This window comes from Echinops telfairi, unplaced genomic scaffold (assembly GCF_000313985.2).
Source record: "Echinops telfairi isolate 266 unplaced genomic scaffold, ASM31398v2 ScPeMD7_7475;HRSCAF=8513, whole genome shotgun sequence".
In the NCBI taxonomy this organism is placed as follows: Eukaryota; Metazoa; Chordata; class Mammalia; order Afrosoricida; family Tenrecidae; genus Echinops; species Echinops telfairi.
Genome location: NW_022111379.1, coordinates 7,197,137 through 7,213,597, shown reverse-complemented (window position 1 = coordinate 7,213,597; position 16,461 = coordinate 7,197,137). Strand labels below are relative to the sequence as shown.

At 37.1% G+C, this 16,461-nt stretch overlaps 1 protein-coding gene across 6 annotated transcripts in view; it reads left to right on the top strand.

Annotated features, from left to right (window-relative positions):
- Window positions 1-16,461, top strand: part of MYO9A (myosin IXA) — a 211,124-nt gene that overhangs the window by 132,097 nt on the left and 62,566 nt on the right. For all 6 annotated transcript variants that reach the window (XM_004711954.2, XM_045285720.1, XM_045285719.1 and 3 more), the window contains 2 exons: window positions 10,151-10,263; window positions 14,541-14,683. In XM_004711954.2, coding sequence (XP_004712011.1) covers window positions 10,151-10,263; window positions 14,541-14,683 — 256 coding nt within the window. The remainder of the gene's footprint in view (window positions 1-10,150; window positions 10,264-14,540; window positions 14,684-16,461) is intronic.

The following is a 16,461-nucleotide window of genomic DNA, read 5'->3' as shown; positions in this document are numbered from 1 at the left end:
AGTGAAATCTTGACTTTCAAAATCAAGATTTTGACATTTTAAGATACCAAATTTTAAACGGACTTGATTTGGGGGCACTTGGATTTTCTTAAATGGTGTATGTTTTTCCCTCCCATGAACCAAAAGAAATATGTGTCTGACATTTGCTGAGAAGTTTGCCAGTTACTCCTGGAAGAATTGGTCCTCTGACCTGTCCAGTTTTTAAGTGTTTGATTAAATGAGATACAAATACTTACCCATCAATTACTTAAAGGGATTTGATAAACATTACCTCTTGAGTTAATAATCAGTTGCTACCTGTGCTGGATGAGGCATTATTTTTTTTAATTTATTATTTAAAATTTTTAAAATTATTTTTAACTTCTGCTGTTTCAGTAACTTCAGAGATTCTGTATGCTACTTGCACACAGTTTTGCTTGTTTTTTTAATTGGTAAAATTATGTAATAAAATAGTTGCCACTCCATCAATTTTTACAGGTACAATTTATTGACATTATGTTAACCCCATTGTTCAACTATCACTATTATCTTTTTCAAACTTTCATTCAGTTCTGTATGTTGGTATTTCCCCAGAAAAAATGAGATGTTCTGTTAAGCAATACTTTAAAGGTGACTTTCCTTATAATATTTTATTTTTTAATCTCTCTGCCTTCTGAATAGTGAGTTAGTAAAATCATTTCTACTCCCTGTCTGTGGGATTAGTATGGGTAACATATTTACCTCTCTGTAGTCTCTTTTATTTACCATACTTAGAACAAGCATCTCTATAAGTATGACTCTTAGGTTGTTTTCCAGAATTCCTATCTTCTTTTTTTTTTCTTTCACTTACAGTACTGAAATGTATTTTTACTTGAAATGTTTTTGTGAGTATGCAAAAAGCAGGTCCTTTTATTCAAGTAGTTGGCAACAATACTGGAAATACTGAGAAAATTGTATTCATCTCTGTTGAGTAGTAAATCAATTGCTTCATCTTTATCTTTTTCTGTTATTGTAACACTCACAATGCTACCATGAGAATCCTTTTTTTCCTGTTTTTTAAATTTTATTTTTAATCATTTTATTGGGGGTTCATTCAACTCTTATCACAATCCATACATACATCAGTTGTGTAAAGCACATTTGTACATTTGTTGCCAGAATTCTTATCTTCTTTACTTCCATCTGAGTAAAGCTGCAGTCCTCATTCATTCCCCCCCCCCCGCAAATGTTTTCCCTTCTTATGCTTATTTTTCTGTTTGTTGCTCTTTGTATAAGGAGCCCTGGTGGTGCAGTGATTAAGTGTGTGGCTGCTAACCGCAAGGTCGGAAGTGTGAACTCACTTGCCCCTCTGTGAAAGGAAAAGGTGGCAGTCAGCTCAAAAAAGACCCCACAGCTTTAGCACCCCGATGAGAAGGGCAGTTCCCCTCTGTCCTCGAGGGTCTCTGTGAGTTGGAATCAACTGGACAGCGGTTGGTTTGGTTGTGGTTGTATTCGGTAGACAGCCTCCCAGCCTTATCCGAGCTGTGTTCTCCTTCTCCCCACTGTCCACTCAAAAAAGACAGAAAATGTGTTGATTAAGCAAAGCACAGTGTTTCAGCGTTTGATTATCGTAAGAGAAAGGACATCTTTTTCCTTCAGGCTTTCTATCTGCTATTTCAATTGTAGCTCATTTCTTACCCTAGAAATAAAAGATAAAGGATTTTATAAATCTTGTGTGATAAAAAATTTAAACTTTTTTTTTCAGAGAAAGGCCCTTTTTGATTTCTAGTTTCATCAAAATTTCATCAGAGTGTATTGCTACATGATGATGGGATTTACAGATAGTTTCTTAGCTACCTGTTACAAGTATGTGATCTATTTTTTAATATCTTGTGTTCACTTGATAAGAAGGTGTATTCTCTATTCAGAGTGTAAAATTTCAAAATATATTCATACTTTATCTTATTGATTACATTGTTTAGTTTGTCTACATCCTTTTTTTTCAGGTATGCCTGCTCTGTCTTCTACTGCAAATAATGACTTGAAATCTATGATTATTAGGAATTATGGTTTTTAAATAGTATTTTAAAATGTTCTTTGTTATCTTTAATGCTTTTTTGTCTTGAATTTTACTTAAAAAGATTACAGCCTTTTATTGTTTTCATTTGCTGGGATACATCTGCTCATCTCTTTTTCTCTAGCCTTTCTCAATCCCTTTGTTGTATATGTAGCATCATTAGGTCCTGTTTTGTGAACGAAATTAAAATTTTTTTTCCAAGTGAGTAAAAACTACGTATTTAATGATAAAAAACTGATAGATTTGGTATCGATACCATATTTGTGATTATGTAAGATTGTACAATATTTGACCTTTAGTGGCTGACTTATTTTACTCAGCACAATATTCTCTTGTTTAAATTTCCTTTGATATTTAGGAAGGGTTGTATTCTTATTGTTGTTTTTCACCTTAGTACATGACTTTAAAAATGCTGTTAGTCCACTATTTTTTTGTATTTAACTCATTACTCTTTGGTTAATCAGTGTGTTGGCTTTTTTTTTTTTTTTTTTATGTGTTGGCTTTTTTAATTAAAATTTTACCAGTTTTATTGACATAATTAACATTGTACAACCCAATGGCTTAAACATATTAAAAAGAGTTGTACAATCATCACTACAATTTTAGAACATTTTTTCTTCCTTATACTCATTATTCTTAGCTCCCCATTTCCCTCCATCTTGCCCTGCCATAGCCCTAAAATATTATTAATCTAGCTACTGTCTGTACAGATTTACTTATCTTGGGTTTTTCATATTAAAAAAAAAACATACAAACAAACCTAACAACAATAACAGAATAAAACAGACCAGAAAACTCAATAAAAAAGAAAGCAGAAAATAATAAAAACATAACAAATTTAAAATGGGTCCAAAGGGTGAACAGCTGATAAGGTGTTAAATTATAGCCCGATTAAATCTATAGTAGTCCACTTTCCAATGTACTCTGTTCAATAGCAAGACTATTTACATCCCTGGTCAATATTCAGAGGTAATTCACTGAAAACTTAATCCCAGCTAGGGACCCAGCAAATGGATATTTGTGCTTACACTGTCATTCATAACCTTCTGTAAACTGGGTATTCAGAGATTAAGCTCTAATCCTGTTGCCTCTTCTGATCTTGGATTTAATTATTTACAGTCCTTGGATCACACAGGCTGGTGTGCTTTTTCCGTGTGGACTTAGCTATCACCTCACTTATATGGCTTCATGTTTTTAAGACAAGTCATTTAGACCCAAAATACTATTTCTTTCTGATAGCCAGGCACCATCTGATTTCTTTACTACACTTTTGCTATAGCACCCATATCTTCAGTGATCTCTTCTTCATGAAGGCAGGTACCAAGTAGTTTCATGACATAAAAACTAATTCTTAGATTAGGGCTACAATTAAGTGTCAGCTCAAAATCTACTCATATTTCTACGTATTCATCATCATTCTTTTATTGAGAAATATTATAAATCATCCTTATGGAGATGTATCATTAATTTAGCCAATGTTATAGAATTTCAAATACTGTTTTAAAAAGGAGAATATACATATATAGAACAGCTTTCTAGACAAAAGTAGAAGGATTATTGACCTGTACAGATCAAAAACTAAAGCAAAGAGAATATGAAAATAACAAATATATGATAGTCTTGAGGTGCACCCTCAAAGAAAAATACTTGGACCCAAGTACTAGGACTTCCGGCAGGTTTCAGCCTTAAGCCTAGGGAGTACTTAAATTCCTTTAATCTTCTTCCGTTGTGTTTTAGGTAAAGTCCAGTTTGCTTAATTGGGCTTCCAAATTGGACCCTTCTGGTGTGGTCTGTGAAGGGTGTTGTGCACCTCAAGTGCTGATAGAAACAAGGTTAAAAGTGCCCAATTAGGAACATAATACCAGATGTATTCTCCCCTCAGGAGTCGATATAAGTAATGTTAAACTTTTTTCCCAATGCCAGATTGCCCCATCTGGTTTACCTACCAGCAGAAGTGAAATCACCTTTTCTAAGATTCACTGAGCACTCTGTGGGAGTGTCTGCTGATCTGGGATGACTGTAGAACAATGTTATTTGGTAGGAACTGATTGGCCTTTTTCTTTACCCTCAACATGAGAGACTGACCTCAGCTGAGGTGAGGCCTCCTCTGTCAAAGTGGTTTTTAGATGTAGAAATAAGGGGGTGATATCAAAACTAGTGGAGAGAGTGAGGAGAGGTCGAAATTCTTATATTATGCTGATGGGCTTGTGAACATGCACAGCCACTGTGGAAAGTGGCATGTACTACCTAACACAATACCTCAGACTGGGCATGTACCCCAAAGAAGGAAGAGACACAACGTGAACAGACATACGCTTTCCCATCTTCACCACAACAGAGTTCACGATAGCAAGAAGCTGGAAACAGCCCAAATGCCCATCCATAGGAAAATGGATAAAGAACTGTGGTATTGGCCACACAAAACTTACAAGCATTGCTCATGATTATGGAATTTATTAAAGATGTTAACAGATTACAAAGCTCAGGCCACAGTTGTTCAGTCAGGTCAGTTTCTTCTCTACCATGCCTCAGGCAGCCTCTCTTTGCCCCTCTGCCTCTTGGTTTGGCTTTTGCCCTGGTTAGGTAATGAAACAGTAAGCCTCAATTGAAAAGCATTCAGCTCCAGCTCTGTGGGGCCACAAACCCAGTTCCCCGCATAAAGTATCCAGAGGGACCCCACTCCACAAGCCAGTTAGTCCTGCCCTAAAGCACCCAGCTTTACTTGCTCTGTGGCCTGGGAAGTTCCTGCTCTGTGTCGTGTTCTGGATCCTGGGTCTGCTGCTGCTGCTGCTGCTCTGGTGTCACAGTTGTCTCTTGGTCAAGGAGGTTCAGTGTGTAGGGATCCAGGGGACCAAAGAATGAGCTGCACTCCTGGCTTTTCTGTGTTTTGCTAGTAGTGAGAGTCTCCCCTCTTGCTGCTGAGATGGCTCATTTTTGACCCAAGAGGCTGGCAGTTATAATGAACCTTTGTAGTACACACTCACAGCAGAATCATGCAATTCAACCAGTGCCTTTTCCCATCTTTCAATGCAGACCTATCAGGAAAATGAAGTTCCTTTGATGGGAGTTACAAAGGTTGTGGCTAGAAAAGCTATTTTAAATAATTCAAGGCATTGCACCAGCCTAAGTCTCTTGTCCTTCTAAATTATTTTATGTTTTTATTTGGAAGCCTTGAACGTTTTTCTTTATATTCAAAATTTACCATAGATCTCTATCTTGGTCACTGCAGATTAATTATACCTACATAATATACAGTCTTTCAATATGTACATTCTGGTTTTTAATTTTTGCAAATTTCCCACAGAATAAGTTTAAATAATTGTGCTCCATTGTTTTGTGTAGGGACACCATTTATAAATATGTTGTGTCATCTCTATCTGCCTTCTATTTCAACCACATTCTCTTTTACTTTTTTCTTTATATCACTTCCATAGGCTTTGTTATTTTCCCATCTGTGCTCCATGTCCTTCAAATGTCCATTTGTGTCCTCTTCATCCTTTGTACATCTTACAATTTAGTGTTTAGTTTAGAGTTTAATCTTTTTCTTCCTTCTTTCATCAGCTCTCATAATTTCTTTCTATATTCTCCTTGATGGTGTCTGTTTTAAAATTTTGTATTTCGAATTCAGGATAGTTTTTCATGTGTGAAAATAGTTATTTTATCTTGAGAATTTCTTTGTAGTTTTCTTTTGCCCTGCCCCCTCCCAGTCCACTTTTGTTTTCCTTTGAAGAAAGTTAGGGTTAATCAACTGAGCTATTTCAGTTCTTATTTTGATTCTCATTTACTCTGTGTTCTTATTTTAAGTTTGTTTACAGTTTGTATGTTTTCATTTTTTATACATTTGATATGGTTTATAAGATAATGAGTTCTGGGTGTTTTTCTATCATTGTAGCAAAGTACAAGTTCTTTTTTTTTTTTTATAGCCCCTACAAGTTCTTTATTGGGTTATTTGCGTGTGTGTGGGGAGGGGGTGGGGGTGTTTATGATTGTATGTCTTTCAATTTTTCCTCCTAATTCTTCTCCTTCAACATTTTAAAAAAGAAGTACTTAATAGCTGGCGTGTGGCATTGTTAGGTGCTATCAAGTAGGTGTGGGCGCATAGTGACTCTGTGTGACAGATTAGTACTGCTCTCATTTCCTAGGCTGTATTCTTTACAGGAGCAAGTCTTTCTCCTGAAGTATCAAGTATCACTAGGTGAGTTCCAACCAATATTTTGGTTAGCATACCAACTGCTTAGCTGTTGAGCCACAAGGGCTCCTTGGGTGGCTTATCTGAGCCCTTAAATTAATTTCATCATTAGTCCACTGAAGAGGAAGTCAGAGATACCCATGGGATAATTGAACACATGCTACTGCTGGGCTGAACATAATTTCATGTTCGCTAATCTATTTTGTCATCCAGTGTATTTTTCTTTTCAGACCTTGAATTGTTCATGTCCAGGAGCCCAGTTTTTATTTTTCTCTCTCTTCTAGTCCTTTACCTAACTTTTGAACATATGGTACAATTACAGTTTGTTTTGTAATAATTTAGTAGCATTAGTGTCAGTTTTGAGTCAAGGGTAGATAGCTTTTTCTTCTTTTTATAGGTTCTTTATTTCTGCTTATTTGAATGTCTGGATAGCTGTTACTGGGTACTGACATTGTTAATCTTATCTTGTTGAGTACTGAATACTTTTGTATTCTGATTAATATTCTTAGGACTATGGTATTCCAGAGTTTTGCTGATGCTTTTAGATCTTCCTTTAAAAATCTGTTCAGCTCGAACAGCAGTGTTCAGTGTAGAGCTAATTATTCTTAATTAGTGAGGGCTGCGCCTATTGAGTACTTTACTCAGTGCATCAGGAACCATCGTTTGTAGCCTTACTGGTAAGTACAGACAATATTCTGGTCTGTGGGAGCCAGCCCTCACACTGATATGGTCCTAAGGAGTAGTTGTGTAATTGAAGGGAACAGATAAAGAGAGACAAAATTTTAGGAGTGAGAAACAGGGAATGTATTCTTTCATGAGTATGTATAGTCAATCACATATGTAACAAGGTGGGCAGTGTCCTAACCCTAGAGGTCCCTGAGCTCATTGGAGGAGAAACTCAATACTATCATTGGGGGTAGACAGAGGAGAGTCAACTGCCCCTTGAGCAGGGAGAACAAAAGAAACATGTCTGCTCCTATAGATGAAGGCCTCAGGTAATATAGTAATAAGAGGTAGCATTAAGGTAGCACAATCATAGGGGGATATTGTGGGGATGATTTTTAGACAGGAGAATGTGTAACTGGGACTCATCTCTCCTACTCACAAATGTAAAGGCCTCCATCCACCCAGAATCCTGGCCTTCCAGGCTTCTTAATCATGAGCATAGAGAATGTGTCCACATAACATTCTCTTCCTGGTCCTCAGCTTCCCACACTGGTCCTTTGTGAGTGCCTGACATTGTTACTTCGAATCTCTCTCTCTCTCTCTTTTAATTAGAAGATCATTTTATTGGGGCTTCATACCACTCTTAACACAAGCCATACATTAGTTGTATCAGGCATAGTTGTACATATGTTAACCATCGTTCTTTTCTAGACATTTACTTTCTATTGAGCCCTTGGCATCAGCTCCTTTTTTTTTTTTTTTTTGTTCCCTCCACTTCTAATCTGTTAAGGTAGAATTTTCCCTAATCTTGGAGAGTTTAGTCACAGCAGTCAGTGATTAAATTATTGATCAGTACCCAGTTGACTACTCAGTGTGGATCTTCTATAAAACCAAAAAACAAACCCACTACCATCAAGTTGATTTTGACTCACGGTGACCTATGTAGGGTTTTCAAAGCTGTAACTCTTTATAAGAGAAGATAGGCTCATCTTCTCATATTAAGTGGCTACTGGTTTTGAACCACTAACCTTTAGTTAGTAATCCGTTTTGTTGTTTTTTAGTTAGTAATCCATTGCTTACCCTACAGCACTACCAGAGCTCTTCAGGGTTCTTCGTGCATCTCTTTTATTTCTAGTGCTCTGACCTTTGGTCTCAGATGACCTTGGTACTTCTGGACGTTGAACTTTATATGTTCAACTCAGGGAGTCTCCAAAGCTCCATCTCTGCTCCCATTACTGGGTAAAGTCCTGGAAATTCAGTGCAGCTGAATTCAGCTGCAGGAGGTAAAGGACTCACCTCCTTTGTTTCTTATCTCTCAAGGATAAATGTCCATCAACTTGATAATGGCGGCTTTATACCATTTTATCTGTTTTGGTTGGTTGTCATTTTTTGTTTTTGTTTATTTCAGACAAGATGGTAAATAAGGTCCCTATCACTCCATCAATACCAGAAGCAAAAGTCTGTTATTTCCATTTTAGCTGTTCCGAATATTTTGTTTTTTTGTTGCTAGGATCACTGTTAAGGAAACCAAAAGACTAGGGGGAAAATGATTACAGCTATAGAAAAATGAAATACTAGGAAATTACTGAAATAGGTAATAAATTCTCTCCTAAGGATGGACTTTTAATTAAAGAAACGTCCCATATATACTCGTGTTTAAGCCAAGTTTTTTAATGCAGTTTTTGTGGTAAAATTAGGTGCCTCAGCTGGTATTCAGGTTGGCTTATACTCGAGTATATATGGTATGTAAATGAGTGGAAGAAGAATTGTGAATTGTTATTCAGATTCCAGTTTGATGCTCATGTAAGTTGTTTATAATTTAGACCATTATTGGAGACAAGGATCTTTGATTTTTCTTTTCTTCCCATGTTCTGGCTTTTAAAAATCATCTAATGATTTCTTGATTGGATACTGTAAGTATCTATAATAGCAAGTTAGGCTATATAAATAGTTGTCATCTTTTGTTGTTAAATGCTGTCAAGTTTCTCTGACTCAGTGATGCTGTGTGTCCAGCAGAAGGAATCATTACCTAGTCCTCTACCGCCCTGAATTCCTATGTTTGAGTTTATTGCTGTGCCCACAGTAACAGTCATGCCACTGAGGGACTTCCTCCTTTCCACTGACCCTCTACTTTGCCAAGCTTGATGTCCTTCTTCAGGCATTGATCTCATTTGATAACGTGTCCAAAATTCATGACACTGTCGCGCCACCATGGCTTCTGAGGACCATTCTGGTTGTACTTCTTCTGAGACAAGTTTGTTTGTTCTTCTGGCAGTTTTGTGATATAGATCGTATTCTTCACCATAATTCAAAGACCTCAGTTCTTTATTACCAGCCATCCTTATTCAGTGTCCAGCTTCCACATGCACATCCCCTTAGTCCCCCCCAAATCACTGCCATTGAGTCGATGCCAACTCATAGTGGTCCTGCAGGACTACCCCTGTGGGTTTGAGACTAGTTGTTCACGGGAGTAGAAAGCCCTGACTTTCTCCCTCAGAGTAGCTGGTGGTTCCAAACTGCTGACCTTGTAGATCTATGCCCTATATGTAACCACTGCACTACAAAAGGCTCCTTCTCCACAAGCACCCAAGGCTATCAAAAATACTGTCTTGGGTCAGCCACACTTAGTTCTCAAAGTGACGTCTTTGCTTTTTAACACTTTATAGAGATCTTTTACAATATATTTGCCCAATATATTAGGTCACTTGAATTTCCTGACTACTGTCTCCATGGGTGGTGATCATATATTCATTTAGGGACAAAATAGCCTTTCAGAAAGGAAGCATGAAAACCAATAAAATCAAAGGAGGTATGAAATACAGTAATGAGGATTCTGGATTTATTAGATCTTTAATGTTTTGTCTGTATAAAGGGGCTTCAAAAATGAGTGCAAAAATGAAATAAAAGCGATTTGGATGTTCTCACAACCGTTTGAAGCTCCTCCACTGTGTCTTCAGATAACTTGGCTTCTCTTAACTTTCCGTTTGAGATTCTTTGTTATAGTTTCAGGAATATGAGCTTCTTGTTTCAGCATCTTCATTTCTGTAAGCTCACTTTTTCACAGGTTACTCTAAAAGATTAGTACCGTTTTCAGTGGATTCTGTTATTTCAGTGGATTTCTGAATAATATGAATGCATTTTTATAAAAATTTTAACAACTTTAGTTCTGAAGCAGTTCTTCGGAAGCAATTCTATAACCTGAGTTCTATGCTATCATATGGTTACTGATCTTAAAATGTTACTATATGTAATTATTCCAGACTTCACAACGATTTTCTTCAATTGATGAACAAGCAAAGCTTCATAAGACTATGTCTCAAGGAGAGATTACAAAGTTGACTGTGGGACAGAAGTCTTCAGATTCAGATATAAGGTATAATGTATAATCTAATTTTATTTCCTGATTAACTCTAATTAAGTACAAAGCCTTTCAAAAAGCAAAACGTAACAGCTAGGGAAGCTGCTTTGGAAATTAAAGTCATTTACCTATTTTCAACAAGTAAATCTTAAGTCCTTAGTATGAAATAGGCACAAATTCAAAATCTCTAATGAGCTCTATCTTTCTCTGTGGTTAATCGTGAGATAGGAGGATAACTCTAAATCACCTTATACCTTGTGATATTTTATATTAAAAGAAGAGAGGTCAAGTGAGACCAAAAACATTTCCAAATGTGAACTTAGATCGCATTTGAGTTAGGTGTCTTACAGAAACTAGAAAATATTTTTAGGGTTTAATTCTTAAGAAAGCATGTGGATTTATGTCTTTCTTTGTCAAATACATATCTTTGTTCCTTATGTTATACTATATAAGGTATTAACCTTCACTGAATAATTAAAGTTTACATCAAAGTCTACCCAGTTAATAACTCTTTTAAAGATCACTTTCTCAATAACTGTATAGGCATAAACTAGGGTAAACCAAATCCAAAGTGGATTATTGTAGAAATCATGCATTGAAAAATACGGCGTATCATAGTAGTGAACTCTTATAGTTGATGATACCAGATTGAACATATACATTGGACTTCTACTTCCTTTCCCCAAATTGCTAATATGACAAAACCTACAAAGATGAAGAAAACGAGAGAGGAGACAGAAGCAAGCAAATGAAGAATGCGCTCTCTTAATACTCAGGAAAAAGTTAAATTGCAAACCAAGTGAGGAAAGCTGAGTTGACTGACGAGCCCTCTTCCTGCCCTAGAAGTAAACAAACATCTGAACTTGGAGGTTGCCAGATGATAACTACACACTACACAGGAAAGATTGCAATAAGAAACCCCACCAATGTACAGTAGAGCTTCAAAGTACCTTTTTAAAAACCCTGTTTTTAACCATAAACATCAGTGATCACCACATACGTTTGGAAACATTTTATATAAAAGGAACCAAAACAAAGAGGTAAAATGAAACCTGGAGGAAATAAACTGTTCATTAGAAAGGGAAACAGCTTTAAGGCCTCTGAATTAGAACATAATTGTACACATTAAATCGAACTGCACGAAAGAGATGTATCCATGATAAAAAGAGCTTTTGAAAATAAGAAAATGTGATAATTTAAAAGAACACCTCAGAAAAAAATGTCTTAGTTATCCAGTGCTTCCACAGACAGACATAGCCCAAATGGATGGATTTAATAATCCGAAAATGATTTTCATGCAGTTGAGGTGGCCATAAATCAGAATTCAAGGTGCTTGCTTTAGCCTAAGATCCTCTTTCTCTGTTGGCTCTCTGGAGGAAGAAGGTGTTTGTCTCTGGAGTTCTGCTCTTGGGCAACCTTTAGATGCCTTGACATCTTTCTTCCCTCATCTCTACTTCTTGCTTCAGTGTTTAAGCTCTTTTATATCTCAGAAGAAATTGACTCAAGATATACCCTGCGGTAATTGTGCGTTATCAATATAACATAGCCCACTTTTCAATGGGGTTATAGCCATAGCTGTAGAGTTTAGGATATACAGCATACCTTTTGGGAGGGGCATAATTCTATCCACAACAGAAGGGTTAGAAGAAAACTTTGAGGATTTCTCTTAGAAATTGGATCGAGAAGATGAAGAGGTGAGAGGAAAGATAAGAAAATTAGAGGAGCAGTTCTGGATATCCAGTAACCCAGTGAGGAAACGGAGGAGAGCAAACGATCAGAAAACTAATTGAACATAACTGAAAGGTGTGAGTCTCCAGATTGCTGCGTGTTCAAGATAGTGGATGAAAATAGACCCATCCCTGACCCCCGCGCCCCCAGGTCTCTCTAAAACAAACAAGAGTGAAGGTATTTTGTCTGGTATGCTTGTGCAAGAAGCTCTTCAAATGACAGCTGCACAGCAAGTACTTAGAGAAAACATCCAGACTGAGGCAAGTCAGAAGGCTCTGGGAGAAGTTTCTTCAAGAAAATTAAACTGATGGAATACCTAGTATGTTTGTGTACACAGAGAGGAGATTGATACAAATGGAGAAACACTGATACGAGTTAGCAATAGAAGAGCGATCAAATGAAAAGCAAAACCAATTATTAACTCTGAGGCAGAGGGTTGATTTGCAGGAAAGAACATGTCTCAGTTGTGAATATTTGTATAAAAAATGTAAATAACTAAATGTTGACCTAACTAAAATTGTAGTATGCAGCATGTGCTGCATAATGTCCAATTAGGTGATGTCTGACTGTATGTTGATTTGTGGAGCAGGGAGGAAGGGCCGGATGTAGGCTGGTGTTGAGATTTTGGCACTGTGGTAGCTAGGGTGCAGTTCCGCTGCCTCCAGTAGCTGCCAAGGCTTGGCCGAAGCCTGAAGCCCCCAAGCTGAGCTTTAGTGGAAGTTCGACCACTGACCACTGCTGCTCACACGGGCTGTGCCCAGCCACCCCATAGGGGGGTACCTGCAGGAGACACGGCTGTAGCCACTCTGCCCTGGTTTTCAGTTTTGTTCAGGCTTTCTGGACACACTAGGCCAACTGAAGGTGCAAATTCTGTGGTACTGGTTGCTAACAAGAGGCAGAGTAGCTTGTACTGTGTTACTTTGATATATGTATATACAAATATATTTATTAATTACATGCCTGGAGTGCTGATGGGGGAAATAGATGTTTGTGGTAGGGTTAGAACAGGAGCAGTGGAACATGCTTGTTCATTAGCCATGGTCATGGTTATGATAGCAATGGTAGCATGTGAGCAATAAAAAAGAAGCAGTTGTTTTGTTCAAAAGAGTTGTCTCCAAAAGGATAGAAAATGGGTGGTGCTGGCGAAGGATGTTATTTGTAATAAAGAATAATTTGTAGAATATTTGTAGAATAATTGCTCTTTGTGTGAATGTGTTAAGCTTAATAATAAACTTAATAAAAAATGAAAAATAACATGAATTAATAATCAGATACTCCTGATTTTACCTTTCTTACACACACACACCCCCCACTAGAGGCCTGAGCTTCATTTTGTTCATGCGTAAAATAAGGATAATTTCATGGGAGTTGGGAACATTGAGACTCACATATGTAAGAGTTTGTGCCTAGTATCTGGTAGATGCTTATTTATCTTTTGATTGGCTGAATAAATGGACATACAAATAAATAGACGAAGAAGTTTCCTAGTGCAGGTGGTGGTGGTTAGCCGCCTTGAGTTGATTCTGACTCAGCGCGTCCTCATGTATGCAGAGTGAGCTAGCTACTCCATAGGCTTTTCAGGCCTATGTTCCAAGGACCCTCTGGGTGTGCTTGGACTGCCAAGCTTTGTCATTAGTAGTCCAACACGTAACCATGTGTGATACCCAAACACTCATAGCACACTTAGGATATATATCTTCAATAAATGCAAGCTGGTACTATTATCTCAAAGTGCATCCCTGATTTATATAAGGAAAGAGTCTATAATATGAATGAGGGAATGTAGCATAGTAAATGTAATTCTCACCCTGGTCATTTACTGACTGGGTAACCTTGAGAAAGTTACCTTCAGTTTGAGTCTCCAGATTCTCACATATGAAATGGTTATTAAAAAACTAACCCACCGCCAGTGAGTCAACTTTGACTCAAAGCAGCCCTTTAGCATTTCTGGGACTTTGTAAATCTGTCCACGAGCAAACCGTCTGCCTCTTGTTTCTCCTGCAACGTGGCTATAGTAGTTTATTCAAAATATGTCTGTTGTGATTAAGTAAGGTTATTTTATAGAAACTAAACAATGTACCTGGAGCAAGGTAAGAGCTCAGTGAATGGTAGCTGTTGTTAATAGTATTTGTAATATTAGTAATAATAATGAGTAATATTGATGTCTCATAAATATTATGACCTAATAACTTGTATGACATAATAGTGAGTATCTGCATAATGATTGCAATGTTATAAAATGTGCATATTTATGGATGAAGACTGGAGGAAAAATTTTAAAACGCAATTTTTTTAAAAGAGTTTTAAAATTATTAGTGATTTTTATAAAAATATTTTCTTTATACTGAATCCAAGCTGGCAGGGGGATGAGTAATGACAGTATTCAAAATGAGGAAGCTAGGTGCAATTTAAATGTGAGATTAAAGATTGCTTATGATTAAATTTAAATGTGAAGGTTTAGTGACCTAAAAATACATGGAGTATCTTCATAAAGCTTAACGCGGTAAACAAATACTATCTCTAGAAGATGCTGATTTACATTTTTATATTTATTTTTTAAACAGACCTCAGAGAGCTAAGATGAGATTCTGGGCCAAAGGCAAGCAAGGGGAGAAAAAAACAACCAGAATGAAGCCTACCCCTCACTCAGAGGTTTCCACACTTTTCCCTTGCTCGGATGTGCTTCCAGTGCCACAGTTTCCAGATGGTAAAGATGGGCAAAGGGAGGAGATTGGCTTCACAAATTCCTGTTAATCATTCCGAAAGTGCGCTGTTCCTCTAATATGTATAATGACCATCTTGTTGACTAGATATTTTAATAAGCTAGGGTCAAAAGTGACACCAAGCTCGCTGCCATTGAATCGCTTTCTGACTCGTCGTCATCCAATAGAACAGAGGTAACTGCTGCTCAGAGTGTCTGAGGCTGTAACTCTATCACAGTAGCTATCCGCATCCTTAAAGAGGGCTTAAGCTGGTGTGTTTGACCCACCCACTTGGCAGTTAGCCTCTTAGCATTTAACCCACTGGATTCTTAAATTCTTCTTAACAATTATATTGAAATCAAAGTTCTGTGGCACAAAATAGTGGAGCAGTCAAAATCCCAAGAATGATTATTAATCTGAGATTAGCTTTAGTTTTCTTTGCTACTATTAAATGGCCAATAATACCAGTAAGTTGAATGGGTAATACAAAATCTGTTCGGAAAAGTTGGAATTTCTCACTATGATAATACTAAGGAGATCAATTTTTTTTTAACTTCTGGGGGTGGGTTTTGGGCATCAATTTATGAAGTATTTAGTTGACAGTAATCATTCTCATTTTTTCATTTTCTACAATTACATTTTGCCACTGCCAATTCCCAATCAGCTAGTCAAGAACGACATTTACAGTTGTTCAGTTGAAACACATACAAGTAGACTTCACTGTAAGTTTGTTTCATTAAGGACACATGTATGCGATGAGGCTTTAGAAAGTGTGTGGAAAATGAAATGAAACGATACTGTAAGCTCCTCATGGTTTCTTATTTATATTTGGGCAGAGTTTTATTAAAGTAGTCTTTATTTTTAATAATTAAATAGGATTCTAGCCAATTTCTTTAATAACCATTAAACCTTTTCTTTTAAGAAAGATTGTGACTTTATTTTTTTAAAATAGTTTCTTCCAGTAATACTTTTTAGCCAAGGGATTTTGAGTGCTATATGCTATTCATTTCATTTTATAAAGCTCCAAAAATGCCCCCTCCAAAAGAATTTCTTATTGTGAATTAGTTAAAGGTTTACAGAGCACATTCGATGATTTCTGCACATTCTGATTCAACTCTCTCTCGCAGTGTCCTCACTGCACCACGGACTATTCTACTTCCTCCCTGGGTTTCCTGTTTCCACTCCTCCTCCTTGCCTAGCCCTCTGATCTTGGTCTTTGGGTAAATGCTGCCCTGTTGATCTTCAATGGTGGTTTATTCTAATGTGGAGGTGAGTTCAGTTTCAGAACTGAAGTTGTAAGGCCTGTAATTTCATGGTCCCACCAGTTTCATTCTGCCAGTAAGCCTGGTCTCTTGTGATTTTGTGACTTCTGTTCCACATTTTTCCTCAGTTTATCCTTGACCTTCTAATTGTGATCTTGATTAGAGCCATAGCTGGTCACCATCTGCTTTTTCTGGTCTCAGGGTTGTGGAGACTGGTGTTTAACATAGTCCATTAATCAATTTTTGGAGTAATAGTTTCCATATACCTTTTGATTTCCACCATTCCTTCCTTTGAACCAGAGAGGCCAATAGTTTATCTTAGATCGCTGCTCATGAACTTTTTTTTAAAATCATTTTATTGGAGGCTCATACAACTCTTATCACAATCCACATATACATCAATTGTGTAAAGCACATTTGTACATTCTTTGCCCTCATCATTCTCAAAACATTTGCTCTCCACTTAAGCCCCTGGCATCAGCTCCTCATTTTTTCATCTCCCTCCCTACTCTCCTCTCTCT